The sequence below is a fragment of the Salvelinus namaycush genome, chromosome 15, assembly GCF_016432855.1.
Source record: "Salvelinus namaycush isolate Seneca chromosome 15, SaNama_1.0, whole genome shotgun sequence".
Taxonomy (NCBI): Eukaryota; Metazoa; Chordata; class Actinopteri; order Salmoniformes; family Salmonidae; genus Salvelinus; species Salvelinus namaycush.
Genome location: NC_052321.1, coordinates 19,576,610 through 19,604,502, shown reverse-complemented (window position 1 = coordinate 19,604,502; position 27,893 = coordinate 19,576,610). Strand labels below are relative to the sequence as shown.

At 42.3% G+C, this 27,893-nt stretch overlaps 1 protein-coding gene across 1 annotated transcript; it reads left to right on the top strand.

The window, feature by feature from the left end:
- The first annotated feature begins 21,910 nt into the window (after positions 1–21,910).
- Positions 21,911–27,557, top strand: LOC120059869 (UDP-glucose 4-epimerase-like). The gene is made up of 11 exons (XM_039008924.1): positions 21,911–22,074; positions 23,558–23,691; positions 23,873–23,988; positions 24,181–24,294; positions 24,591–24,767; positions 24,918–25,031; positions 25,955–26,021; positions 26,191–26,276; positions 26,415–26,492; positions 26,710–26,824; positions 27,183–27,557. Exons 2-11 carry the CDS (start codon positions 23,571–23,573, stop codon positions 27,248–27,250), a joined length of 1,056 nt encoding a protein of 351 aa, XP_038864852.1. The 5' UTR covers positions 21,911–22,074; positions 23,558–23,570; the 3' UTR covers positions 27,251–27,557.
- The last annotated feature ends 336 nt before the right edge of the window (positions 27,558–27,893 follow it).

Sequence of the window (27,893 nt, the reverse complement as noted above, 5' to 3'; positions counted from 1 at the left end):
GTAAGGACTTTAGAGATTGACACTATAAGACCTGTTGTTATTTTTAAATCCATGCAGATAAAGTCAAAACAGTGAGACACTTAGTCAATATTGTAAAGGAACACATAGTTGTTATTGACTATTATTAGAAAAAGGCAGACAGATGGGTCTACCCCGCACTGTTGAGACCTTGAAGGTTTGAGAGCAGAGTGGGGAGGGTGGACCAGGAAATGAACAAGGTAGGCTGTGAAATAAGATAGGAGAGAAAGGGGTTAACATATATAAGCAGCACAGATACATTTCAAAGTAGATAAGTCACTTGACAGAGAATTGGAAAAGAATAGATATGAATATACGCCCAAGGGAGAATTGGATATGCGGCGAATAAAAGGGACGTTCTTATAATATGATGTACTAAGTCATTATTTAGAGTAGGTAAGGTTGATACCTGGCCAGAGCCAGGTATCAAACGAAGGAGGGTACATTGTGGTCTAGGAAAGGATGGGGCCTATTGGATAATAAACTTATTTAAAATTAAAAATTTCTAGTTAACCAAACCTGTATGTCCAAGAGTTTATGCATTGCAGGTGAATTAAGGGAGAAGGTGAATCACTCGACCTGGGGGCATATCGCACTTGGAGGGTGAGACACACTGACACTGCCGAATGATCACAGAGTTAAGGAGAAGAACCGTTGCTAATAGAGCTCGGGGATCAACTCCTTAATGAAGAATCCCTGACCCTGACCTCTCAACACTGTGTACGTTCATAGAAGTGAAAGTGTTGTTTGATCTCTGGCTGATGATGTGTTCTCTGGGAGAGGGTGGGGTTTTACAGGACTGCTTGTAGTCCTGAGCTGTCTGATTAGGATACGATGGGGATGTTACCATCGCAGTGCTGCCAGAACCACCACCAGTTCCAACGGACCTGGGTTCAGCCGGCCTCCTCCACCACTTCAAGACCAAGTCCCACGCCATCACCTAAGCTCTCCAATCTGGTACAGATAATAAATATAAAAGACATCTCAGATAGTGAACATTTGGGGACTGAAACTGGTTATGAGGAAAGGGAGAATATGTGGTTGGCCTACAAAACACTTAATAGAAAGGACTGTGTCGTATGTGGACATGCCAGACCTATTCTGGCTGCTCACCCATATGTCCTAAGTAATGGGGAAGGTTGGATGTGCATATTGGAAAGTTCAAGCCAAATTCAACCCTGTGTAAAACTCTGAGTCTTGTGTTCCCAGAAGTCCCTCCCCAGAAGGTACCGTGGGGAGTCAAGGCATATGGGGGATATAACAGCTGTATCACTGGTACAGGTAGAGGTATAGACTATGGAAGGCTCCCTACTACTACCTGCATCACTAATGCCACTATTAACTAGAGGTGTTGCTGATGTATGGTGGATGTGTGGACCTGCCAGGCGGTTGACCCCATTTTGAAAGGAAATTGTCGTTGCACATGTGTTTTGGCCAGTCTGATACCACCATTGCCTATTATTGAGGTTATAGCTAACCAACTTCTGGGAGCTGTACATGACACAGAGACTCGGTACCAACCCAGGAGACGGCAGAACCGTGACGCTCCTTGGTCCGAGGGAACAGATAACATTCACACCAACCTGTTGGGGGTCCCAATAGGGGTCCCCCACGAATTCCAGACATTAAACAGGAATGATGGCCTGTGGCATCTGATGCCCATCATTGGCCCAGCTATTGTTGATGCTAAAACAAAAGGTCTGGATCAATTGTATCTACTATAATTAATGATGATTTGTTAAACACACCCACACAGGACTTACAGGGATGGCTGAACAATTGGATGCTACCTCTCAAACCAGTAGACACAATAGACTAACACTGGACATAAGTCTGGCCAACCAGGGAGGTGTATGTAAAAAGATTGTAGAACAGTGTTGCACGTTTGTTCCTAACAATACTAGTCCGGATGGGAGTATTTCAAAAGCTTTGAGTGGGTTGGCAAGGTTATCAGTGGAGATGAAGGGTCTTGCAGGTGTGGAGGAGAGTGGACTGTTCCCCTGGCTGGGTGGTTGTTTTGGTAAGTACACTGCAATGATGATTACTGGATTTCTGACACTAGTTGTTGTTTTTCATTTCTGTGTTGCCTGTATCATACCTTGTTTGAAGAAGTTTGTTACAGATGTGTAAGGGGCCTCTGGTATGATGCCGTTGCTTGATGCTCCAGTTGGAGAGGCTGATACGAAAACGAGCTTCCGCAGGAGAGTGGGCTGACAGAGGAGGACCCTTGGTTTGCTGTAGTTGATGTTGTTGAATGAATAAAAAGTGATGTTTGTCCTCCCTGTTGTGAAGGTTTGAAGTTCCCGGGTGGCGACGAGCCCACCTGGTACAGGTTGTATAGAGGGATGGACCTGAGGGTTTAACATATTCTCGTTTTTTGGTTTACTAATGTGTGGTTGGCCACTCCAGGTGTAGTTATTGGAGTGGTCTCCTTTTTGGTCCTTGCTCATTTACGACTCAACTTACATTGATGCTATTGGTGTCCCTAGGGGGTGCCAGATGAATATAAACTGGTGGACCAAGTGACAGCTGGGTTTGAATCTTCTGTCTGTTGGTGGTGAACAGTTAGTAAAAATGTGGACAGAATTAACTATATTCATTTTAATGTCCAGAAACTGGGCAATTGGACTCAACAAGGCTACGAGGCGGTCCATGGACAATTGGCAGCTACGTCCCTGATGGCATTTCAAAATAGAATCGTGGTTGATATGTTATTGACTGAACGGGGGGGGTCTGTGCAATGTTTGGTGAACAGTGTTGTACTTTCATTCCCAATAACACAGCTACGGATGGGAGTCTGACTGTAGCATTGGAGGGACTTCGTACCCTTAATGGTAAGATGAAACAGCATTCTGGAGTGGACACTTCTATGTGGGACTCATGGATGGATGCTTTTGGTAAATATAAGATGCTGGTTTCTTCTATCCTAGTATCTATTTCCGTATTTGCAGGCATTTTTGTACTTTGTGGGTGCTGTTGCATTCCATGTGCGCGGACGCTTGCTAGCCGTGTTATCACTGCCGCCATAGACCCTATTCAGGAAAGGGCCCAAATGTTCCCATTGCTTGATGATGGGGAAGCTGGACCTGTTTATCTATTCGAGGACTAAGATACTTTTATGTCACGTCTCTTGTGAGACGTGAAGAGAGGGAATTAAAAATTTGTCTTCTGACAAATTTTATCCTTTAGTTTTGTCTTTTTATACTTTTATGTCACGTCTCTTGTGAGACGTGAAGAGAGGGAATTAAAAATTTGTCTTCTGACAAATTTTATCCTTTAGTTTTGTCTTTTTATATACTTTTATGTCACGTCTCTTGTGAGACGTGAAGAGGGGGATTTGTAAGAAATTGTATTAGATATTGGTAACTTGTTTTAACAACTTCTCAACATTAGCTATAGTTGACACAATATGCCCACACCCCCTCTTTCTCTTGGACATATGCTGGACTCATTAGACATATACACGACACCCACAACTCCCCTCCCCCATGACAATCACACAGACACACACAACTCAGGGTTGGAGCTCAAGACAAAGAACTATCTCAGGAACCAATGGAACGTGGACACCAGGCCTGTTCAGGACTACCCAAGACCCAGATCGACCAATCGGAAGGCCAGACTCGCAGATCAACCTACTTTGCTTGTTGTCTATATAAAACTGTACAACTGTTGAAACTACCCTCTTTTCCGGACGGTTCAATAAGAATCAGACAGAAAGAGCCTTGCTGCAAGATTTTACTAAGATATCTTTACATGTGATTAAACGGCCTTATTATAAAATTATCCACCTCGTCCTATTGTCTCCTCTTGTTCTCCTGTCAACAGTAAACGATTTATCAACAATTTATTTATTTAAATTGTCAGACATACCTTTCTAGGTTCTTCCAATTAAATGAGACATCTTAAACTTCTCATATTAACCTAGATTAAGCACTTCTCAGGTTAATTAAAGTTTAATTCACAAATTGCCTATACAGGTTTGATTTATCATTAAATTGATCAATCAGTAAAATTTGGGTTTTTCAAAACCCATTCAGTAATCCAGTATTGACAGAAGCCCCGCCCCAGCGGGAATCCCATGTGGCTTCGGCCTTAGGGGGAAGTGTACCACAGTGTTGAATGTTCCAAACATTTGGTCTACTGGTTACACTTATGATATCCAATCAACAGAGATTGTATGGATTATCGTCTCATTCAATTTAATAAGTTAAATTGTTGAACATAATTTAATGTTCTTCCAATCAAATGAGACACTTTTAAACTTCTCATATTAACCTAGATGAAGCCACATCTCATGTTAATTAAAGTTTAATACCCAGATAGCCTACACAGGTATGATTTATCATTGGCATTGATTAATTAATTCAATTTGCTTTTGCAAATTCATTCACGTCCAACTTCCATAGTACTGTCCAGTACTGATAGCTCATTAACGTCTATAAATAGATTAAAACTTGTCTTTGCAGCTTCCAATATATTCCAAAACCAAATTTAGGAAAATTAGGAAAAACATTTTTCCTTTCAAAATGTTCTAATATTGTGCAAGCAATCAGAGGGGGTAGTCCCCACCCGCCCGCTAATTAGTGAACCTCCACCCGCAAATGTATTGATCTCTGACCTCAGCAGCGATACCAACACTAATTATGCCCTTAGTGGAAAAGCAGACAACAGCGCTTTCCAAAATCAACCATCAGGCGCAGGCCTCGTAAATGTTCTCTCCAGTCTAGCCCTGATGTCTTGCCACCCGAGATTGGCATCTGTCCAATACCGCAGTGCACAGCTGAAGCACGAGCAGGTGATGGTAGACATGGAGGGACAGGTGGAGAGAACCGGGAAACTAATGACAAATGCAGAAAATGGAAAAATTCTGCTAGCTATGGAAATGCGCTTGAAAACTGAACAATTAAATAAAATTGCAAAAACGTATGACGATGAACAAGCACAAGCTCTTCAACAAAATCGTTTTCTACAGGAACAAAATCAAATGTTACTGGAACAACTCGATTTATACAAAACTAAATACGATGATGTCCACGCCAAACTAGATAAATCTGAAGAGTTATCTACAAACAGGAGCGCTCAACTTGATAACATGCATGCAGTTATGTTGAACGTTACTCAAAATAACACGGTTCTACTCAAAACGCTGCAGACCAAAGACGATCAGTTAATGAACATAATGACAAAGTTGGATGACAAGTCAGCAGAACTCATTGAAGTCGCTGACCAAATGAATGATGAGAGAACTCAGGTGATGAAGATGGAAATATTGATTTCTAAGCAAGCAGCGGAAATCTCATCACTGAATATCTCGCTCCGTACTCGAGACCTCTATCTGGAAACCATGACAGATAAGTTTGAGACCGAAAGGAGCAAGTGTGACACTCACGTGTCCAAAATCAGTACTCTAAGCGCTCAAGTGGACTCTGCAATGCAGCAGAGTACCACCCTTAGGTACCATCTGGATGAAGTCCAGAATGGTCACGCTCTACAGCGTGACTACCAATCCAAGCAACCGGAGCCCTGTACTCACAGGAGTAAAGACGATAGGTTTCAGACCTTGCCTCCCTCATGTGTCCCTCAGTCTTCTCCTCTTGGCCATTCGGCACTGAGTAATATTGCACCTCTTGGCCAACAACAACAAGGCTTGGCTTCTTCTCTTGGCCTTTCGGCCCCAATCTCTCCACAGGATGAAGCCAACCCTCTCCGCCCGCTTGGCGCGGAATACCTTGACAAACTCGTCAAGTATTTCCCCACCTTTGACCCCGTTCCAGGTCAGCCAAACGATACTGAGACGTTCCTAACTGACATAGAGGACGCGTTGGATGGCTACCCGAACGCTACGGGTTCTGACAGGGTTTACCTGTTGAAGCGAACGTCAAATAGACACGTGACAAGGTTCATTCGTCTACAACAGCAACACGTGCTAAATGACTACGCTAAACTTGCCACAGCTTTGAAAGTAGAATTCAGTGGTTCTGCGACTCGCAAACACAATAGCTCACTGGCTAACACCGTTAAACAAGCTCGGAACAAACACCCACAAGCTTACTATCATAGGCTTCGTTCAGCTTACTTTGGCCTACTCACTGAAACAGGCATGGAAGACCTGTCACCTTTTAAACAAATGTTCCTGTCGAACATGTATCCTACCTCCATTTTTTTTTTTTTTTTTTTTTTTTTTTTAGGGGTGGATCAGCTTAATATTGCGGAAAGAATGTTGCTTCCAATGTAATTGTCTGCATCATTTCCAATCCCCCATATTTTTTGGGGTAAATATATATATCCATACACGCATGCATACATATATACATGTATACATACACATACCTATATAGACATACATACTTTTTTAAAGAATATACCTTTATTATTATTCCCTGCAACCCTACCACCGCTCCCCCAATTGGAGTAAACTAATAAACACTTCTGCTTTTACCTTCAATTTATACATCTTATACCTATTTTACAGACACAGACTACTTTATAATAGTTCTCTCTTGTTTGTTCTTAGTCCTTCCTCTATTTCTGTTGTCCATCCAATTTTATTTCCACTTGTAACTGTGCTATTTCACAAAAGCTCCGCACCTATACACATTTCACAGATCCCGTATGCCCTACATTGTTTATCTTGTTATTAGTCCCACCCTTCAGTTCCACTCAACCCTTCCCATCTATCTTCCAACATCATCCATTTCGGATTTTTATTTGCCATATATTTTTCAACTGTGCTGTGATGCTTCACAAAAGATTTGAACCTTCCTATTCTCATAGCTTCTACAGATTGTAAATTAAAAATAAACATTTTTGCTAAAATAATTATTATATTATTGATTGATTGACTATGGCTTTTCAAATCCCCCAGTATTGCTATCTGTAGCGTTAGTTCTAGGCAAATGTTGCAATTCTTCAGCCATTCCTGGACCTGTGACCAAAAACGAGCTACATATGGACAATACCAAAATAAATGATCTAATGACTCTGCCTCCTCACAACAGAATCTGCAGAGCTGGGAAGATTGTATACCCCATATATATAACATTCTATTAGTTGCAAGAATTTTGTACAGTAATTTAAATTGAAAAATTCGAAGTTTTGAATCCGGCGTTGTTTTGCGTATCAATTCATAAACCATGTGCCATGGAATGGGTACATCGAAAATCTCTTCCCAACTATTATATCCTACCTTCATTACCTACTTGGGCCCTGCCGCCCACGTTGGCTTGCCTATCTTACAACTCAGAGAGCTTGCAAGCACAGCTTTTGAGGCATCAAAAGTTCACAACGCTAAGAGCCCTGACCACTCGGTTTTGAAGTTTGACCAGGAGCACTCACTCCAGCTAGAGGGTGCATTATCAGGTATTGGAGCGTTGAGAGATGACGCACAACAACAGTTTCTACCACGAAACCATGATTCCAATAACCTCCGCGGTCGAAATAACTGTAAAGTACGTCGCAATCAACATGACTACCGCTACAATCGACCTGTTCGCTACGTTCCTGCACCCAACCCACACAAAGTGTCAGAGCACAAGGGTAACAAAGGGTTGAAGGACAATCAAAACGTAGACCAATGTTCTCCAGCAGTTCCACTACGGGAAGAACTAAAGCGAGAACAATTTGAGAAAAGGGTAAAAGATAAGTCACAAGGACTAGACGGGGAATTACCGGACACCAGGTCCGCAGGAATTAACACCCATAGCAAGGACGTTAAAGTTCAAATTTCTCCCGCTCTCATTCAAGACCCTATCCAGGGCCCGCTTGATCAAGAAATTAGACCCCGGGCTTTGTCTATAGACTCTGATACAAAGGTTGCGAAGAAAAAGGTCAAACGCTTCGTTAAAACTAAGCCCACTCAAAATCTGAAAAGTCGATTTGCTTCCACCTTGAACAGAATTGACACTTCACGTGGTTGCGAACAACCACTCCACTTTGTGGGGAATATGTCCACTAACCACGAATCTAAACGCCCGTACCTGGAAACAGTCCTGGAGGACTGTTTAACTTGTCACGCGCTAATTGATTCGGGTGCGACAATATCACTCATCTCTCAAACATTGTTTGATGATCTCAAAAAGGCTTTGAAGCCAAGTTGGTTAAAAGTGGAACGATGCGACACTACACTTCGAGGGGTCACTCAGACTACCTCGGCTCTCACATTGAGAGTCATGCTGAAACTACACTTCAAGGACGTATCGCTCATTCACCCTGTGTACGTTACCAGCCTCGAAACTGTACCCCTGCTACTTGGAGCAGACTTGATGGATCGGTTACTCCCATTGATGGATTGGAAAACCAACCAGGTATGGTCACAGGCCACCCTGCCTTCTCCACTGACCACACTGTCTCCCCCTAACGCTAGCTGCAACGCAGTCAGTCACGAGGGATATCTGTCAAAAGCACCCCTTGGGAAAAAGACGTTTAAAAACCTCTTGGGGCAGAATCCGATCCAAGGAGATATTACAATATCTCGACACATTCCATCAGCCAACCTGATTGACCATTCTTTTCAGGATTTCGAGCCAGCTGTCTCTGTTAATAAGCAACTTCCCTCCTCCGTGCAGTCGTGCAATACGGTAGTTGAGATGAACTCCTCTTGCCCTTCAGACATTTCCGCAAGCACTGCGGCCGTCTCAGCAAGAAAAACATCGATGCGCAGAGTATACTCTGCTTCCGATGATACACCTTCCGCTTTGTTGGGGACTGTCAACCCCTACAATGACACTAATGGCGTCAGTCCAGCAACTGACCCGATGATTCCCACTGGTGAAACACTTTGCGATATCACAGACCGATATCCTCGTCTCAGTTCGCAGGTACTGAAGAGGTTGCCACACGCGGTGGGGACTGACATGCCTCGACAGCCACTGAGCGTTTTGAAGCACAAACACCAGGAGATTTGGTTGAAAGGTTACAGCCATTCTCATAACAACGCGGCCGCTGACAACTCGTACATCGGGTCCGATCTTTTCATTTGCGCCTCGGACACCAACACCACCCGCTGGTGGGGGGGTCCCGAGACACAAAGGGGGGGAATAGTAGCCCATACCCATGATGAGCCTCATCGAGGCCGGTGGGGGGGTCAAGACTACGGACAACACCGTACGAGGCCGCCAGAGCATAAATCAAATCTAGTTGTAAACTCCCCTATGAGAACATTGAGGAGCAGACAGGCCCCTAGACGGGGATTATCTTAGAGCACATCTAAAATAGTACTGAGGTGTACCACACTGGTCGTAAAGGAAGTCCAGTGGACTTGTCCACCTCCAAAACAAATGGCAACAATAATCATTCCTTGCCATGTGTAGGTTCAACTACAATACAACTAGTAACATGCTCCAATCATGTGTTCCGGTAGTATAATATTTCAGAATAAATCGGTAGGATAACTGGTCCCTTTGAGCACCAGTACCAATACCAGCAACAGTCAGTCTAGCTACAATCAGTAAGGAGGTTAGAGACCTAACCAATCAACTTACCCTTGACAATAGCGACATAGGAGTCACTCAGAGTGCAACACAGGGAAGGGAATCTCCAGTGCACTCTTCCAATGGTTAACACACATGCCACTAATAAATAGAATCCTTCATTCAGGAGGAAAATTATTAGAATCATTAACCATGATCACACCACGTACGACGGGTCCAAGACTTATAGTACTTCCGTCGCGAGGTTAGCTCCTCCGTGGATAACATAGCTATGAAATAGACTTCATACCTATCACCACTACAATAGTGGAAGACACAGTGACTTAGTAAAAACTACTACAGACTCCCTCGACACCAATTCTGACTGACCTCCAGGCATCGACCTGAAAATTACCTGACTACGTCAGACTCATTCTGAACAAGTTGTAATCTGCCAGGATACTTGGTTTCCTTCCCTTGACATGCGCGCTTGTTTAAGCATAAACGCACATGCACAACGGAACATCCAATTAGGATTTATGCTAGGATCACTTAAGGGTCCAAGCAAAATACCAGCCTTAGTAAAGTTGAACATTTACTTCTAGGCCTTTGTCTCTACAGCACTCACCAGTTTTCTTCCCAGAAGTCCATAGGTCATCCCTGTAGACTGCCCAAAACTAGTGCCTTACAGCTGTAAAGTTATCATATAGTTATCAACTTAGGATAGTGCCTAAGCAACACACCAAGTAGGAAAACCCTAGATATGGCGTTAGAGACAATGCCATGATAGTCATTTTGCCAGAACATTGGACGTATATAGAGTACATTCCAATTAGATTATTTTTGTGTGAGAACTATATTTTGTATCTTTTTTTTGTTTATGCTTTCATTCCTTTTCGGTTCAGTTCCTTTGACATTTAGGAAGTGATAGAGCCATAAACAACTTCCCCATACAACATTCACTTAGTGCCACAACGCCGCTCATTGGGGAATGAATGTAATTATATATATATTTCATGAGTGTGTGTGCGTTGTTAACATCTGCCTAAGTTACTGCTCAGATCTTCCAGTCTGGACGACAACCAGACGACGGGTCCGGAACGGCGACCCCAAATCCGGACACCCACGGCCCATTTCATGAGTGTGTGTGCGTTGTTAACATCTGCCTAAGTTACTGCTCAGATCTTCCAGTCTGGACGACAACCAGACGACGGGTCCGGAACGGCGACCCCAAATCCGGACACCCACGGCCCATCCATGCCCGCTGTCAGAGAGCCTACCAAGGTAAACCACCAAGGGGGGGGACCACAACGGCGATCACCAACCAGGACATCCCCTGGCCCTCCCTGGGGTACTTTGCAGCTTCCAGGGAACCTACCAAGGTACATCACTAGAAGGGACCGCAACGGCGATCACCAACCGGACATCAACTGCCATCCTTGTGGGGGACTGCTCCGCTTCCAGAGAAGCCTACCAAGTTCAACCACCAGAGGGGACTGCAACGATGATCTACAAACAGGACACCACGTGTTCATGATTTTATGTTGATTTGTAACTTGCAGGACAAACAAGATCCAAACCACCAGGGGGGGTATGTCATGATGTTGCCTGCTTGGGTACTGCAAACCCCATCCCCCTCTCCCTGCCTCTCCCTTTCCACCACAACCCATGCGGTGATCACAGAGAGATGTCGTAAATTCCTGAGAATCCCCCCACCACAAACAGTATTAAGAGAGAGGGTAAACTTTCAGGACAAAGGAATTCTCTTCCACCTCACAGAACTTGGGGTACGAACATATTTCATATTCCTGCAAAAGTATGAAATATTGGTGGACAGTCCAGCTATGAACCGGTCCATTTGTCACCACGTGGGAAACTCATGTGAGACTGTGGGACCACATTACCATACCGCTGTTTATATAATAACCTCAGATATGAGGTTTACATCTGTGTGTTGTATAAAATGAATGAGTGAGTATGATACTGTTTGTATAATTGTGTAATATGATTTTGAACTGTTTAAGGAAGGAAAATACAACTCCCTGTTGTATTTGAACTAAATCCAAGGACCGCCCCTGAGCCAGTTGGGTCAGAGACCATGGTACCACCCCTCTCTGCTATCTGAATAAAAGTCAACTCTAAGAAATTACCATTTAGACCATGTTTATCCTCAATGGGGAGAACGAAGGTTGAATGTAACATTGCTGTAGTTTTAACCATACCACGTGGTTAAAACTCTTATACTAATAAGAACAAGTTTTGATATTGACTACTAGTCTGCAGCTAGGAATTCGGTATCATTGAACGCGAAGAAAGACAACCGCCGAAACAAGCATTCTATAACGAATGTCACTCTGAACAATCCACAATAACTACGACAGAAGGAGCTCCAACAAAACGAACTTCTCTCCGACGATCAAGACGACACAAACAATGAGCGTAAATATATATATATTGATTGCAATTGTTCCCGAATGAGTGAGCGTTCATGTGTAAGGATTAGCATGTCAATTGTTATAAAGAGTATACTCTGTAATGACTTCTGAATCGACCCCCCATCCATCCCTTTTGTCTAACAAGCCGCCATGCCGGTTCAGCCCACTAGGGCATATTGCTCCCATCATTTCATGTAACTATTTTAAGTTTGTTTGTTTGTTTATGCATTTCTGTGAATTAATTAGTTAGTAATAAATAAATGATTTAAGACAATTGATGTATGGATGACTCATAGTGAAGACTGGGTTCGTGCAGATAATCAACGATTTACGACGTTTGGAATGAGACTGACGTGAGGTACAGTAAATAAATCATTAATCAGAAGACTATTGATCAGATATGAAAATATCTGAAAGGTTATATTGGGAAATTATAACTTTGTAATCTAATAACTTTTTCCCTGGTGCCCTCGAATTCATAGTTAATTAGTTACGTTATTACTCAAGTGATAGCGTAAGCCCTAATTACAGGAATCTATGATAAAAACTATAAGTCTTCAATTTAACGATAGCAAAGACACAACACATGTATGTTTTGTTCGATAAAGTTCATATTTATATCCAAAAATCTCAGTTTACATTGGCGCGTTATGTTCAGTAGTTCCAAAACATCCGGTGATTTTGCAGAGAGGCACATCAATTTACAGAAATACTCATAATAAACATTGCTAAAAGATACAAGTGTTATGCATGGAATTTTAGATCCACTTCTCCTTAATGCAACCGCTGTGTCAGATTTCAAAAAAGCTTTACCGAAAAAGCACACCATGCAATAATCTGAGTACAACGCTCAGACAACAAAACAAGCCATACAGATATCCGCCATGTTGTGGAGTCAAAAGAAGTCAGAAATAGCATTATAAATATTCACTTACCTTTGATGATCTTCATCAGAATGCATTCCCAAGAATCCCAGTTCCACAATAAATGTTTGATTTGTTCGATAAAGTCCATCATTTATGTCCAAATACCTCCTTTTTGTTCCCGCGTTTAGTACACAATCCAAACTCACGAGGCGCGGGCAAGTCCAGGCGAAAGTTCAGACGAAAAGTCATATTACAGTTCGTAGAAACATGTCAAACGAAGTGTAGAATCAAACTTTAGGATGTTTTTAACATAAATCTTCAATAATGTTTCAACCGGAGAATTCCTTTGTCTGTAGAAATGCGATGGAACGCAGCTAACTCTCACATGAGCGAGCGTGATCAGCTCATGCCAGACTCCTGACTCAATCAGCTCTTATTCCCTCATCCTTCACAGTAGAAGCATCAAACAAGGTTCTAAAGACTGTTGAAATCTAGTGGAAGCCTTAGGAAGTGCAATATGACCCCATAGACACTGTATATTCGATAGGCAATGACTTGAAAAACTACAAACCTCAGATTTCCCACTTCCTGGTTGGATTTTTTCTCAGGTTTTTGCCTGCCATATGAGTTCTGTTATACTCACAGACATCATTCAAACAGTTTTAGAAACTTCAGAGTGTTTTCTAATCAAATCTACTAATTATATGCATATTCTAGCTTTTAGGACTGAGTAGCAGGCAGTTTACTCTGGGCACCTTTTTATCCAAGCTACCCAATACTGCCCCCCAGTCCCAAAGAAGTGAATAAGTGCTCACAAGACTCCGAAAAACAAAATATACAAAATAATAAAAGTGGGTACAAAACCCGTCGCACACCAGAACATAACTTGCACATAACATACAATCAAAAGATCCCCAACAAGGACATGAGGGGAAACAGAGGGTTAAATACACAACATGTAATTGATGGGATTGGAACCAGGTGTGAAGGAAGACATGACAAAACCAATGTAAAATGAAAAATGGATCAGCGATGCCTAGAAGGTCGGTGACGTTGCCCGCGGAAAACAGCCCGAACAAGGAGAGGGACCGACTTCGGCGGAAGTCGTGACAAATACCCCATAATGACAAAGCAAAAACAGGTTTTTAGACTTTTTAGCAAATGTGTAAAAAAACAAATAACAGAAATACCTTATATACATAAGTATTCGAACCATTTGCTATGAGACTCAAAATTGAGCTCAGGTGCATCCTGTTTCTATTGATCATCCTTGAGATGTTTCTAAGTCCACCTGTGGTAAATTCAATTTATTGGAGATGATTTGGAGAGGCACACACCTGTCTATATAAGGTCCCACAGTTGACAGTGAATGTCAGAGCAAATACCATGCCATGAGGTCAAAGGAATTGAAAACATTTCTGCAGCGTTGAAGGTCCCCAAGAACACAGTGGCCTCCATCAATCTTAAATGGAAGAAGTTTGGAACCACTCTTCCTAGAGCTGGCCACCCGGCAAAACTGAGCAGTCGGGGGAGAAGGGCCTTGGTCAGGGAGGTGACCAAGAACCCAGTGGTTACTCTGACAGAGCTCCAGAGTTTCTCTGTGAAGATGGGAGAACCTTTCAGAAGGACAACCATCTCTGCAGCACTCCACCAATCAGGTATTTTTGGTAGAGTGGCCAGATGGAAGACACACCTCAGTAAAAGGCACATGACAGCCCTCTTGGAGTTTGCCAAAAGGTACCTAAAGGACTCAGACCATGAGAAACAACATTCTCTGGTCTGATGAAACCAAGATTGAACTCTTTGACCTCAATACCAAGCGTCACGTCTGGAAGAAACCTGACACCATCCCTACGGTGAAGCATGGTGGTGGCAGCATCATGCTGTGGGGATGTTTTTCAACGACAGGGACTGGGAGACTAGTCAGGATCGAGGGAAAGACAATGAAAAAAATATATAATTTTGCATGAATGATTTTAGAGGATTCTTCATTGATTACACCTTCGATTACACATTGGATTGACATTATGGAAATTATACATTTTCTGTACATTTTTTGGGGTAATGTAAGAGTATTGCCTAATGTGAAAACTATGTAAGCTATTGTAATTTACAGTACTGTAGCATATTACTTTCAGCACTTCTAAGGGCGATTTGAAACACGTATCTCGCATTGTTTGCTATTGGATTAACTGGTAGTTAAAATAGACTCAATTGAAAAGATATGATGTTGTGTTTTGGTGATTAAACCAATGTTGCCATTACATTTCACAATAAATGTATATTTTGAATCAATGATTGTGTTTCCAATCCAAATTAATGCACAATGACAGGTTTTGACTGAAAGACATACAAGTGTGACCAGTTTGGAGTTTTGTACTAAGAGTTGTGAAAATAGTACCACAGCGATTAAAACAAACTGTAACAACTGTACCCACTACACCACTTCCTCTTCTGCTACCACTGTTTCCTCTCAGACCACTCCTGTTCCACACCAAGCTTCATTAAACAGATGGGCATTCAGGTCGATGGTTAAAGGCATCAAAAACATTACAGTTGTTGGGTGTAGATATATTAGTTCAATTCAAAGATATTCATCCCATAATATGCAATTCTGCTGGCCAAGTAGCTCTATGAGTGTATTACTATAAGTTAAATGGCACAGATGAGTATTATTGTACATCAGTCAAGGGAGATCTAATGAGAGAGATGGTTGGGGTGGGGTCTGAAGGACTAGCCACACTGAGCTCTCTACTGCTGCTTCCACTAATGAGGATAATTACCACAGTAATGACATTACCGTATCTGAGGGAATGGAGTGTGTGTGTGTGTGTATGTGTGTGTGTGTGTGTGTGTGTGTGTGTAAGTTTTGTCCTGCTTTGAATGAATTACAGTAAATTGACAACTATCTTCAAATAAAATGTTATTTGTCACATGCGCCGTATGCAACAGTGAAATGCTCACTCTCTCTCTCTCTCTCTCTTTCTCTGTTTTTTTTCTTGCTCTCATTCTGTCACTCATCCTCTGCATCTCAATCTGTATTTGTTAGCCCATAATAATTGTATTTGTGACTCATATCCGTTATATCAGATTCTAGTTTGTACAAGGTAATTAGCAGAGGAAGGGAAGCCTCCACACCATGAGGAAATGTCTCATGACATCCTCAATTAGCATGCCAAATGAAAGGAACTTTTAGTTCCGGTTGGTCCCTTCAGAGATGAGTGTCAATAAAGGTTAGGAGAATGGAGGCGGTAATGGGAAGACAAAGAGAGGGAAGGAATACATGTGTGAGAAATAGAGGGGATGAGAGAGAGAAAGGAAGGAGAGATGGAGGGAAAGAGAGAGAGTTAAGATTGGATAGACTGTGCCTCCCCACAGGTTTCTAATCTCTAATCAGCATTGACTAACACAGACTGCTGTGAAAGGTTCTCAGTGCTAATGCAGGCTGCCATTCATATGGAGCCTCTATATCCAGCAGGGACCAGTGGATGAGCTGAAGAGAGGAGAGGATTAACAAGCACTCGGGCAGAGACACACACACACACACACACACACACACACACACACACACACACACACACACACACACACACACACACACACACACACAGACAGTCCCTCTGGATGGTCACATTTTTCAGTCTTTCAGAAAGACTCTCCCTCGCTCTCTTATTCTCTCTGTATGGGAAGGGACCAGTGATTTCTTTTGGACCATGCAAGTATTTACACACTCTCAGTGGGTATTGCACCCTCTACTGCTGTGATTTGGAACAACATGCAGAGTGCAAGCAAATTGAAAATGTTGCAATTCAACGGCATGTTGCAAATAATGACATAAAAACATACAAAAAGTTAACAACAGTGTTTTATTCTCTTTGTGCCATAAAATACAAACTAGTCTATTGATATGTGGTATTCTACTAAGTATGATAACATTTTGTTAAGAAATGTCATGCTCTAGACTACATGCTCCTCCTAACACTTCCCCTTTGGTCAGTTTGTTACATTTTTCTGTAAGTTAAACACTGTTGTTGTTGTATAGACCCACAGCTCACCAGGTAGTCTCCAGATTCTGGCCGTCTGTCATCGCTGCCTTCCTCAGTATCATCATAGTAATACCCCTCATCCTCCTCTTCGTCCAGACGGCCTTTCAGAACCCTCAGCTCTGATGGAGAGACATATCAAAAAATGTCAAAGGTCAGTGTTTGACTGGAAAAACATAATTTCTTACATATGGTTAATATCTGCAGCTCTGACTCACCCTGTCTGAGCGTTGTGAGACGGGTGGACGCAGATGTCTCCCACAGTGCATTGTGGGAGACGCAGAAGTAGATCCCTGCGTCTGAGAGGTGGAGATTCTGTATCTGCAGCCAGGTAGAGACTGTGTACACTACCGGTCAAAAGTTTTAGAACACCTACTCATTCAAAGGTTTTTCTTTATTTTTACTATTTTCTACATTGTAGAATAATAGTGAAGACATCGAAACTATGAAATAACACACATGGAATCATGTAGTAACCAAAAAAGTGTAAAACAAATCAAAATATATTTTATATTTGAGATTCTTCAAATAGCCACCGTTTGCCCTGATGACAGCTTTGCACACTCTTGGCATTCTCTCAACCAGATTCACCTGGAACGCTTTTCCAAATCTCTTAGTTCCGGTTGGTCCCTTCAGAGATGAGAGTGTCAATAAAGGTTGGTAGAATGGAGGCGGTAATGGGAAGACAGATCTCTGAGGGCTCTAACACTCCTGGCTGTAATGCAGAACCCTTACAGCCAAACACAATGTCGTTCCCAAGTGTAGTTGGACAGGTCTCTGGGGGCTCTAACAAGATGTTGTTCCCAAGTGTAGTTGGACAGGTCTCTGGGGGCTCTAACACAATATTGTTCCCAAGTGTAGTTGGACAGGTCTCTGGGGGCTCTAACGCCATGTCGTTCCCAGTGTAGTTGGACAGGTCTCTGGGGGCTCTAACGCAATGTCGTTCCCAGTGTAGTTGGACAGGTCTCTGGGGGCTCTAACGCGATGTCGTTCCCAGTGTAGTTGGACAGGTCTCTGGGGGCTCTAACGCAATGTTGTTCCCAGTGTAGTTGGACAGGTCTCTGGGGGCTCTAACGCGATGTCGTTCCCAGTGTAGTTGGACAGGTCTCTGGGGGCTCTAACGCGATGTCGTTCCCAGTGTAGTTGGACAGGTCTCTGGGGGCTCTAACGCGATGTCGTTCCCAGTGTAGTTGGACAGGTCTATGGGGGCTCTGGAGATGCGAGGGGCTGTGCGAGTGTAACGCTCGTCGGAAGAAGACCAAGGTGCAGCGTGGTACGTGTTCATGCTTCTTTATTAAAAAAAACGAATACCGAACAACGAACGTAACGTCTTGAAGGCTCATCAGAGCTAACAAAAACAACATCCCACAACCTAAAGTGGCAAAACAGGCTGCCTAAGTATGATTCCCAATCAGAGACAACGATAGACAGCTGTCCCTGATTGAGAACCATAACATAGAAAACCAAAACCTAGAAATAAAGAACATAGAATGCCCATCCAAATCACACCCTGACCAAACCAAAAAGAGACATAAAAAAGGCTCTCTAAGGTCAGGGCGTGACAGTAAGCTTACATTCTGTCTGTTTTGACACAAATATCCACATGGCTTTTCAGAAATGTAATAATGTAGTGAATTTAAAAAATATAATCTATAGTTAAGCACTAAGTTATAAACCTATAAACCATGTAAAAGCAACAATCTCTCTACTGTATTCATGGTCCAATAGCTTCTACCTGACTGATGCTATAATAAGAATTGATTATAGTCACCAGAGTAGCATGGTCCCTGTCCAGTGAGCCTCAGAGTGGTCCCTTTCTGGCTGGCTGCCTCTCTCAGCTGACACAGGTTGGGGTAGGTACATCCATCAGAGCCACACACAGAACCATGTGCCTCACACACACACTTAAGTTCTGGTTCTCCCCTCCCACGGCCCCTCCCCCGCCGTCCTCTCCTGGTTCTCCTCTAGACGCAGCCAGCTAAGGTGCTGGAGGGGCACCCCAAGGATCGGACTAACACACACACTCACACAGACACACACAAGCACACCCCAGCCCAAGCCATAGCACCTGCATCCCACAGCAAACACACACACACACAAATGCTCCCTGAGTCAAACACAGACAGAGCAATTTCTTATTAGAAACTTACAGAGAGAGGAGACACCAAAGTATATCCAGCACCAAACGGCAGAAGGGTTGTTTCTGTAGAGTCAAATCCCCTGACTCAGTCCAAAGCTCGTGAAAGTTGATCCGGCTGTTAATCTGTGAAAGCATGTGGTTCATGGGACGGCAGGTAGCCTAGTGGTTAGAGTGTTGGGCCAGTAACTGAAAGGTTGCTGGATCGAATGCCTGAGCTGACAAGGTAAAAATCTGTCGTTCTGCCTCTGAACAAGGCAGTTAACCCACTGTTCCCAGGTAGGCCGTCATTGTAAATAAGAATTTGTTCTTAACTGACTTGCCTAGTTAAATAAATAAAAACATGTGTTGTTCTTCTCTGAGCTGAATAATAATGTTCCCTTTTGTATTTAGTGCCACGCTTTGTTTGGGCCTCCTGGATTGTTGGATTTTTATTTCTGTTTATCTGTGCTTGTTCCAAAAGTATTCTGTTTACCTTTCTCAAATATTTCCCCTCAGTTCATGTTTCCTGTCACGTTCTGACCATAGTTCTTTTGTGTTTTCTTTGTTTTAGTGTTGGTCAGGACGTGAGCTGAGTGGGCATTCTAGGTTGTGTGTCTAGTTTTCCCGTTTCTATGTTTGGCCTGATATGGTTCTCAATCAGAGGCAGGTGTTAGTCATTGTCTCTGATTGAGAACCATATTTAGGTAGCCTGTTTTGTGTTGGGTTTTGTGGGTGGTTGTCTTCATGTCTTTGTGTGTCTGCACCAGACAGAACTGTTTCGTTTTTTTCACGTTTTGTATTTTGTAGTGTTCACGTTTATTGGCTTTATTAAACATGATGAACACTAACCACACTGCGCTTTGGTCCGATCCTTCGTCCACAGAAGAAAGCCGTTACATTTCCCCAGGTTTAGAGAAAGCAATTGAGGTGTGAGGAAATTGTACCCCCCAAATACTCATCTCTTCTTTTCTCCCTCTTCTCTCCTCCGTCACAGTGTCTGCCTCCGTCACAGTGTCTGCCTCCATCACAGTGTCTGCCTTGCTTCATGTGCCAGTGTTCCTTGGCAAGGCAGGACTGCCGCAAGGGTTTCAAAAATGGCACAACATATAAAAGAATGCCACTCAATGTTTTATTTCATATAGGCATTCATGTGGGGATGCCTCTACTCCTTTATATCTGTCAACTGCACAGACCATAAGGACCTTACAGATGACACACTGAAACACACATCTACAATAATAAGACATCTAGATTTTATGATGAAATCCTTTCGGTTGTATCATCCCTCTCTCTCCCCTTGTCTCAGAGCCACACTCTCTAGTGGGGCAGTGGGACATTGCTGGGTCTGGCAACGCTTCGTATTCGTCAGTGAATCTGTCTGCATTTTGGGAATAGACGGGAAAGAGTGTTATTTAATATCAGTTGTACTGTGCAATTTTGAAACATGTTTTTTATTCTTATTTGTTAAAGAAATTGTTTTAGGCCTACAAACAAAGAGGCATTGTTCTGCCTTGAGGGTTCGTGTTTCATTAGCGAAGACCCACTGGGCACAGATGTCAATTTAATGTCTATTCCACATTGGTTCAATGTAATTTCATGGAAATTACGTGGAAACAACATTGATTCTATCAGTGTGTACCCATTGGGGAGAGCATCAACAAGCTTATAAATGTATTGTGTGTGTGTGTGTGTGTGTGTGTGCGTGCGTGCGTGCGTGCGTGAGAGAAATAGACAGAGAGAGACTAGAGACGATCTGATCGACAAAGGCAAGAAGGGTCTTTGATGCCATCAAAAGGAACATCAAATTTGACATACCAATTAGGATCTGGCTTGGAATACTTGAATCAGTTGTAGAACCTATGGTCTTTACGGTTGTGAGGTCTGGGGTCCGCTCACCAAACAAGAATTCACTAAATGGGACAAACACCAAATTGAGACTCTGCATGCAGAATTCTGAAAAAATATCCTCAGTGTACAACGTAGAACACCACATAATGCATGCAGAGCAGATTAAGGCTGATACCCGCTAGTTATAAAAATCCAGTAAAGAGCTGTTGAACACTACAACCACCTAAAACTAAGCGATTCCCAAACCTTCAATAACAAAGCCATCACGTACAGAGAGATGAACCTGTAAACTCCCATATCTATTGGGTGAAATACCACAGTGTGCAATCACAGCAGCAAGATTTGTGACCTGATGCCAGAAGAAAACGGCAACAAGTGAAGAACAACCCATATTTATTTGTATTTATTTTCCATTTTGAACTTTAACTATTTGCATATCGTTACAACACTGTATATCAACATAATATGACATTTGAAATGTCTTTATTCTTTTGGAACTTTATGAGTATGATGTTTACAGTTCATTTTGTATTGTTTATTTCACTTCTGTTTATTCTCTACTTCACTTGCTTTGGCAATGCCAATAAAGCCCCTTAAATTGAAATTGAATTGAGAGAGAGAGAGAGAGAGAGGAAGGGTTGAATTGTTTGACTTTTTTTCTGAAGTTTCCATGCCTTAAATGTGGGCATAGATAGGTGCATCTGGCCACTGGCCAGTAGTGCCCCAAGCTCTCTGCCACCACAGTCACTGTACTGTCTAATAGTCAAAGGCGTGGTTTCCATCGAGTGATTTCTGACGTCGGAGCATGTGAGGCTTCCTTGTTTGATGCCATTCGCGTATCAGTGCCAGGAAGTTAGCGCAAGTGGTCCGTAGATTTTCTAACTGAACCGGGTGACTTTACAAAAGTAAAAGTCCTCTCTGATAAATAGAAAATAGACAGTATTTCTGTAAGTCAAATATTATAATTTCTGATAATAGAATTATAACATCTTAAGTCTCCACGAAGAGAAAGCTCTACTGCAGGAATATCTGCTTAAATAGTCAGGAGGAGGCACAAAAAAGTGAATATTATTCATTACAGAAAACATGGCTTTTATTTTGAGAAAAAAAACAGACATACGCTACCGGATGTAGTATCTGTTTGTTTTGACTTAACACAGCTCCACGTAGCTCTCTGAACAGGAAGCAAGAAATATGTCCAAACAGGACAGGGAGAGACGTCCCTTGTTTCAGGTGATAGCTTAATTCTGTCTAAGCAGTCCTTTACACACTCCTATATTCTTCGGACGTCTTCCTTCCCTCGAATACAATTCATTTGGTGTAAAGGACGTACAAGTAAGTATTTTCATTCATGAATGATTTTCTGGATGAATGACAGTGTTAGGATTTATCCAGTGATGACAGCTTAGCAATAACTAAAATCAGAAGAGTTGAATGAATGTTTACTTGTTTACTGCCGCTTTAAGCTGTATAATGGACTTAAGACTTTAGTGGCTGATGACTTATTACAGACAGGATTGAGAGAGTCAAGCATAACATAGCAGTCCAATGACATTTTATAACTGACTGATTATGCTGATGTGTCTCCTTGATGTCAGGAAATGCACAAAAAAAAGGCCAGGAATCAGTCATATTGCAGATAATGTTCAATGCAACTACAGTGTAATCTGATATTAGGGACACTGGCAGTGTTCAAGAGGATCTAAACCGTAATGTCTCATGGGTAAATTGTGACTGACAGATCTACAAATAATAATGAGTAGTTATTTATGATGTAAAGTTATAAATAGGTTTGTAGATTGGTCAGTCAGTCACAATTTACCCATGATACATTATGTTTTTTATCCTCTCGAACGCAGCCTCTCTTTACTGCACCAATGTTATCTTTTCATCCTCTATATCCTGGTCAAACAGGTGCACTGAATGGTGACGTGGGACTGGGTGGGGTGGGGGACTGAAATTGAATCGTCAAACCGCATACCTCTTTAAAAAATCCTAGCTTGACAAGCCCTCCAGGTTTTATGGGTTGCTCTCTTAGACAAAAGGTAACCTGGGCTGTTCCTGAAATACTATTACAGTCTAATGAAAGTTAGATCAAATCAAAGTTTATTGGTTGTGTACACAGTTTGTGTTACAGCACAAACAAAAATATAAACGCAACATGCAACAATTTCAAAGATTTGACTGAGTTACAGTTCATATAAGGAAATCAGTCAATTTAAATAAATTCATTAGACCCGAATCTATGGATTTTCCATGACTGGGCAGGGGTTCTGCCATAGGTGGGCCTTGAAGGGCATAGGCCCAGCACTTGGCAGCCAGGCCAACCCACTGGGGAGCCAGGCCCAGCCAATCATGAGTTTTTCCCATGAAAGGGCTTTGTTACAGACAGAAATACTCCTCTGTCTGTAATACCAACACTTTACGTTGGGTTTATATTTTTGTTCAGTGTAGCTCCTAACAATGCATTAAAATGTCAAACAATTCAAATGTATGGGAAAAAATACAAGAAATTAAGAATGGTGGGTCAAATCTGATTTAGCAAGCCTAATAGCACTGTAGCATTAATCAAATGCAATCTATACATATGTACACCGGGAGAAATTACACAAGATAAGCAGGGAACATAAACTCTTAAGGGTTTGTTCATTCCTATAATCACACCATGAGTTGTTCATCATAAAACATGCTCCTCCGCATTTGTTTTCCCTTAGGAATTCAATAAGGTAGATCTGAGCACGTCTCTAGTATGTTGCTGTGTCCACTAATGTTGTTGTCATGTGTGTTGCTGTTGTGTGATGTGTTCTGTCTTTGTAAGGCAGGCATTCAGGATGGCACAGAAGGTCCTGGTGACTGGGGGAGGAGGCTACATCGGCAGCCACTGTGTGGTGGAACTGATTGACGCAGGATTCTGCCCTGTGGTCATAGATAACTTCAGCAATGCTGTCCGAGGTAAGTGTCCTTAGTTTGCCCGGCGTAACTTTGAGAGTGAAAGTGATGTAACGCACGTTATCTGTTTGACAGTTACTGTTTGTTTTGGGTGAGAACAGTTACAGTAAAGGTGTGTTTCTGTGTGTGTGTGTGCACATGCATATGTGTTGATCATTGTTCCACATCCTGATGTTTTATGGAGGAGAAGGAGATGTCCCTGAGAGCCTGCGGAGGATAGAGAAGATCCTGAACACCAGCATTGAGTTCCATGAGCTGGACCTGCTGGACCGCCCAGGCTTGGAGAAGCTTTTCAAACAGGTTAGAAACTACACTCATCCCTGCTGAACAGTGTTCCAATGCATTTGCTTTAACTAGGCACCAGAGTTTTACTCTTCAGGTCATGTGGTCCGTGACAGCTCCTGGTCCTATGATGAGTTTTGCTCAAGACATCACTCACCTTTGTCTTTATTAAGTGTTTATTTGTTTGTCTCTGTCTTAATGTCTTAACAGCATTCATTCAGTGCTGTAATGCATTTTGCTGGTCTGAAAGCGGTGGGTGAGTCAGTTGATCAGCCATTGAGGTACTATCAGGTTAACCTCACTGCAACCATGAACTTGCTTGAGGTAAGTTAGAACACCTCAATCTCAGCTTGCCTTGCATCATTTAATGTGACCTATTCTGTAATGGCTGCTTTCCGAGAACTGCTACCTAAGTGCATGGGTGCCGGTGTGTATTGATTTTATAACTTTGTAGCACTGTTCTTGTGTCTTACTTTATGACCAGCTACTAATGTTTACATGTTGCTTGCAATAATCTCAACCAACCTCGGGATGTTAGTCTGTATGCTGAAGCGTGTGTGCTTTAGATTGCTGTCTCAACGGCTGCTGTCCGTGTGTGTGTGCATCTGCATGTCTCCCAGGTGATGCAGACTCATGGCGTGCGCAATCTGGTCTTCAGCAGCTCAGCCACGGTGTATGGAGACCCCCAGCGGCTTCCCATAGACGAACAGCACCCTGTTGGGGGGTGCACCAACCCCTACGGCAAGACCAAGTACTTCATAGAGGAGATGATTATGGACCAGTGTAAGGCAGAGAAGGTACTGTACCTACCCCAGGCTCTCTATTCTTCAACACACACCCTGACCATTGGTCACATACATCCCATGCATGATAGATGTCCTGAATAACAGTTTGTATAACAATGTGTATAATGATAATAATGCCCATACTACTTAATGTATTCCCAGGACTGGAACGCGGTGCTGCTGCGGTATTTCAACCCCATTGGGGCTCACTCCTCTGGGCTCATCGGAGAAGACCCTCAGGGCATCCCCAACAACCTGCTGCCCTATGTCGCCCAGGTAACCACAAATAATGTTTATCCACCATGAATGATGTGGTATCCCACTTCCAACTATTGCTTTTCTAATTTCTGTTCTTTTCACCGGGATGTAGTTTTGTATTCTGAACAAAAAATATAAAAGCAACGTAAAGTGTTGGCCCCATGTTTCATGAGCTGAAATAAAAGAACCCAGAAATGTTCCATATGCACAAAAAGCTTATTTCTCTCAAATGTTGTGCACAAATTAGTTTACATCCCTGTTAATGAGCATTTCTCCTTTGCCAAGATAATCAATCCACCTGACAGGTGTGGCATATCAAGAAGCTGATTAAACAGCATGATCATTACACATGTGTACGCAATGCCACAGATGTCTCAAGTTTTGAGGGAGCATGCAATTGTCATGCTGACTTCAGGAATGTCCACCAGAGCTGTTGCCAGATAATTGAATGTTCATTTCTCTACCATATGCCGCCTCCAACCTCGTTTTAGAGAATTTGGCAGTACATCCAACCGGCCTCGCAACCGCAGACCACGTGTATGGTGTCGTGTTTTGCGAGTGGTTTGCTGATGTCAAGGTTGTGAACAGAGTGCCCCATGGTATCGGGGGTTATGGTATGGGCAGGCATAAGCTACGGACAACAAACACAGTGCATTTTATCAATGGCAATTTGAATGCACAGAGATACCATGACGAGATCCTGAGGCCCATTGTGAGGCCCATTTCTTTTAAGGTATCGGTGACCAACAGATGCATATCTGTATTCCCAGTCATGTGAAATCCATAGATTAGGGGCTAATGAATTTAATTAAATTGACTGATTTCCTTATGAACTGTAACTCGGTAAAATCTTTGAAATTGTTGCATGTTGCATTTTTATATTTTTGTTGAGTATAATTGACTTAACTTTAGGTGCTGTGGCTCTCTCTTCTCTAACCCAGGTTGCCATTGGGAGAAGAAAACACCTCAATGTGTTTGGGAATGACTACGACACTATTGATGGAACAGGTAATGATGACTGACTTTATGCTTAAAGAAAAAATAGGTTTGATTGACATTGAATTCTATTCAATGCTGTTTTAAATCAATCAGTCATAACCTTGTCTGATGGTAAATGTCAAATCATATTTATTTTACAGAAATGCATCCAATTGTGAATAATCCTTCTTCTCTTTAGGGGTGCGAGATTACATCCATGTTGTGGATTTGGCCAAAGGACACATAGCTGCTCTCAAGAAACTGAAGGACAATTGTGGATGCAAAGTACAGTATATAGGCTGGCTTACCTGACCCCACTGTTACATGTTTCATGTGTCCTGTCTTTCCTCATTCATTCACAATTGCTCTTTTCTCATCCATTGTCTTATAGAAACGTGACATTTTCCCCTTATCTCCCTCTAGGTGTATAACTTAGGAACAGGAACAGGTTACTCTGTGCTCCAGATGGTAAAGGCTATGGAGAAGGCCTCAGGGATAGAGGTGAGTGACTTAACCCTCTTTTAAAAACTTCAGAGCCTTCATCCATCAGTATTCCTGTATTTTATATTTATTACTTCTTAATTACTGGGAATGGAATCCTTTTTAGGTCTTCATGTGTAGAAAGCAGCTACTTCAAGCGATACCTGTCTGACCGCTAATTTCAGACAAACCGTTTCATGTGGGAGTGGTTGTACTGTTGTGATTGTCTTTGCCACAGATCATGTACCTGATTGCCCCCCGACGAGGAGGAGATGTAGCGTCCTGCTATGCTGACCCCTGTCTGGCTGAGAAAGAGCTGGGCTGGAAAGCTGACTTCAACCTGGAGAGAATGTGTAAGTAAACCTTTATTGAACTACCTACCACTTACTGTTACTCTGAGTTTATACATCATTTGTCAACACACCATGACAGCCCCAGTCCTCAGCACAATGCACAATCCTGATTCCATAGAGCATAATGTATAATAATAATACGGGGCGTCAGGTAGCCTAGCTGTTTAGAGCGTTGGGCCAGTAACCGAAAAGTTGCTGGTTCTAATCTCCGAGCCGACTAGGTAAAAAACTGTCAATGTGCCCTTGAGCAAGGCACTTAACCCTAATTGCTCCTGTAAGTTACTCTGGATAAGATAAATTATCTTCTGCTAAATGACTAAAATGTAATAATGTCATGCCTCTGATAATGTCTTCCAAGGTAAGGACCTGTGGCGCTGGCAGTCCAAAAACCCAACTGGATTCACCAATAACGGCCCGTCTTCATGAGATGTTCATCTCATTGAGTACCTTCTTCACTTCCTCCTAAATTACTGGGCCAAAGCACATTTTTCTATCACATTCACACATGAAGAGACCTCAAGACAAAATGAATGATTTATATTTCATAATGATTTAATATTATGTTGTTGATTCCTTACAGCTACTTTCACTAAGATGATTCTCTAATGCTTAGATAAAAAAATGCCATGTCTTATCTCTGTTTGTCTTGTCATTTATACTATTGTCATAGACATGTTCTGTAATTATTTAATAGTTGAGTCTATAGCCATAAAATGGGGAAATTGAGAAATTGTATTGTGTTTTGATTTCATTGACCTCATTGATGACCCTGGTAAGAGTTGGTTTGTTGGGGGGGATTATTTGAAGAGTATTTTCTTGCTAATACAGGAGTAATAAAGGCCAGGTTCAAAAATTGTTGAACAATATTTATTTATGTTATTTTTATTGATTATTTGTTTTAAATTTCGATTTATCAGGGGGCGCTACAGCACCATACTTCCTGCGGCTATGGGATAGGCTATGTTTTTGAAACAAATAATCTGTTCAAATTGTGTTTTAAACAAAAACGAGGAGGATCAGGTATTTTAGGAATGTTACTATTTCAATACTTTCCCATTTCAAGGCCGAA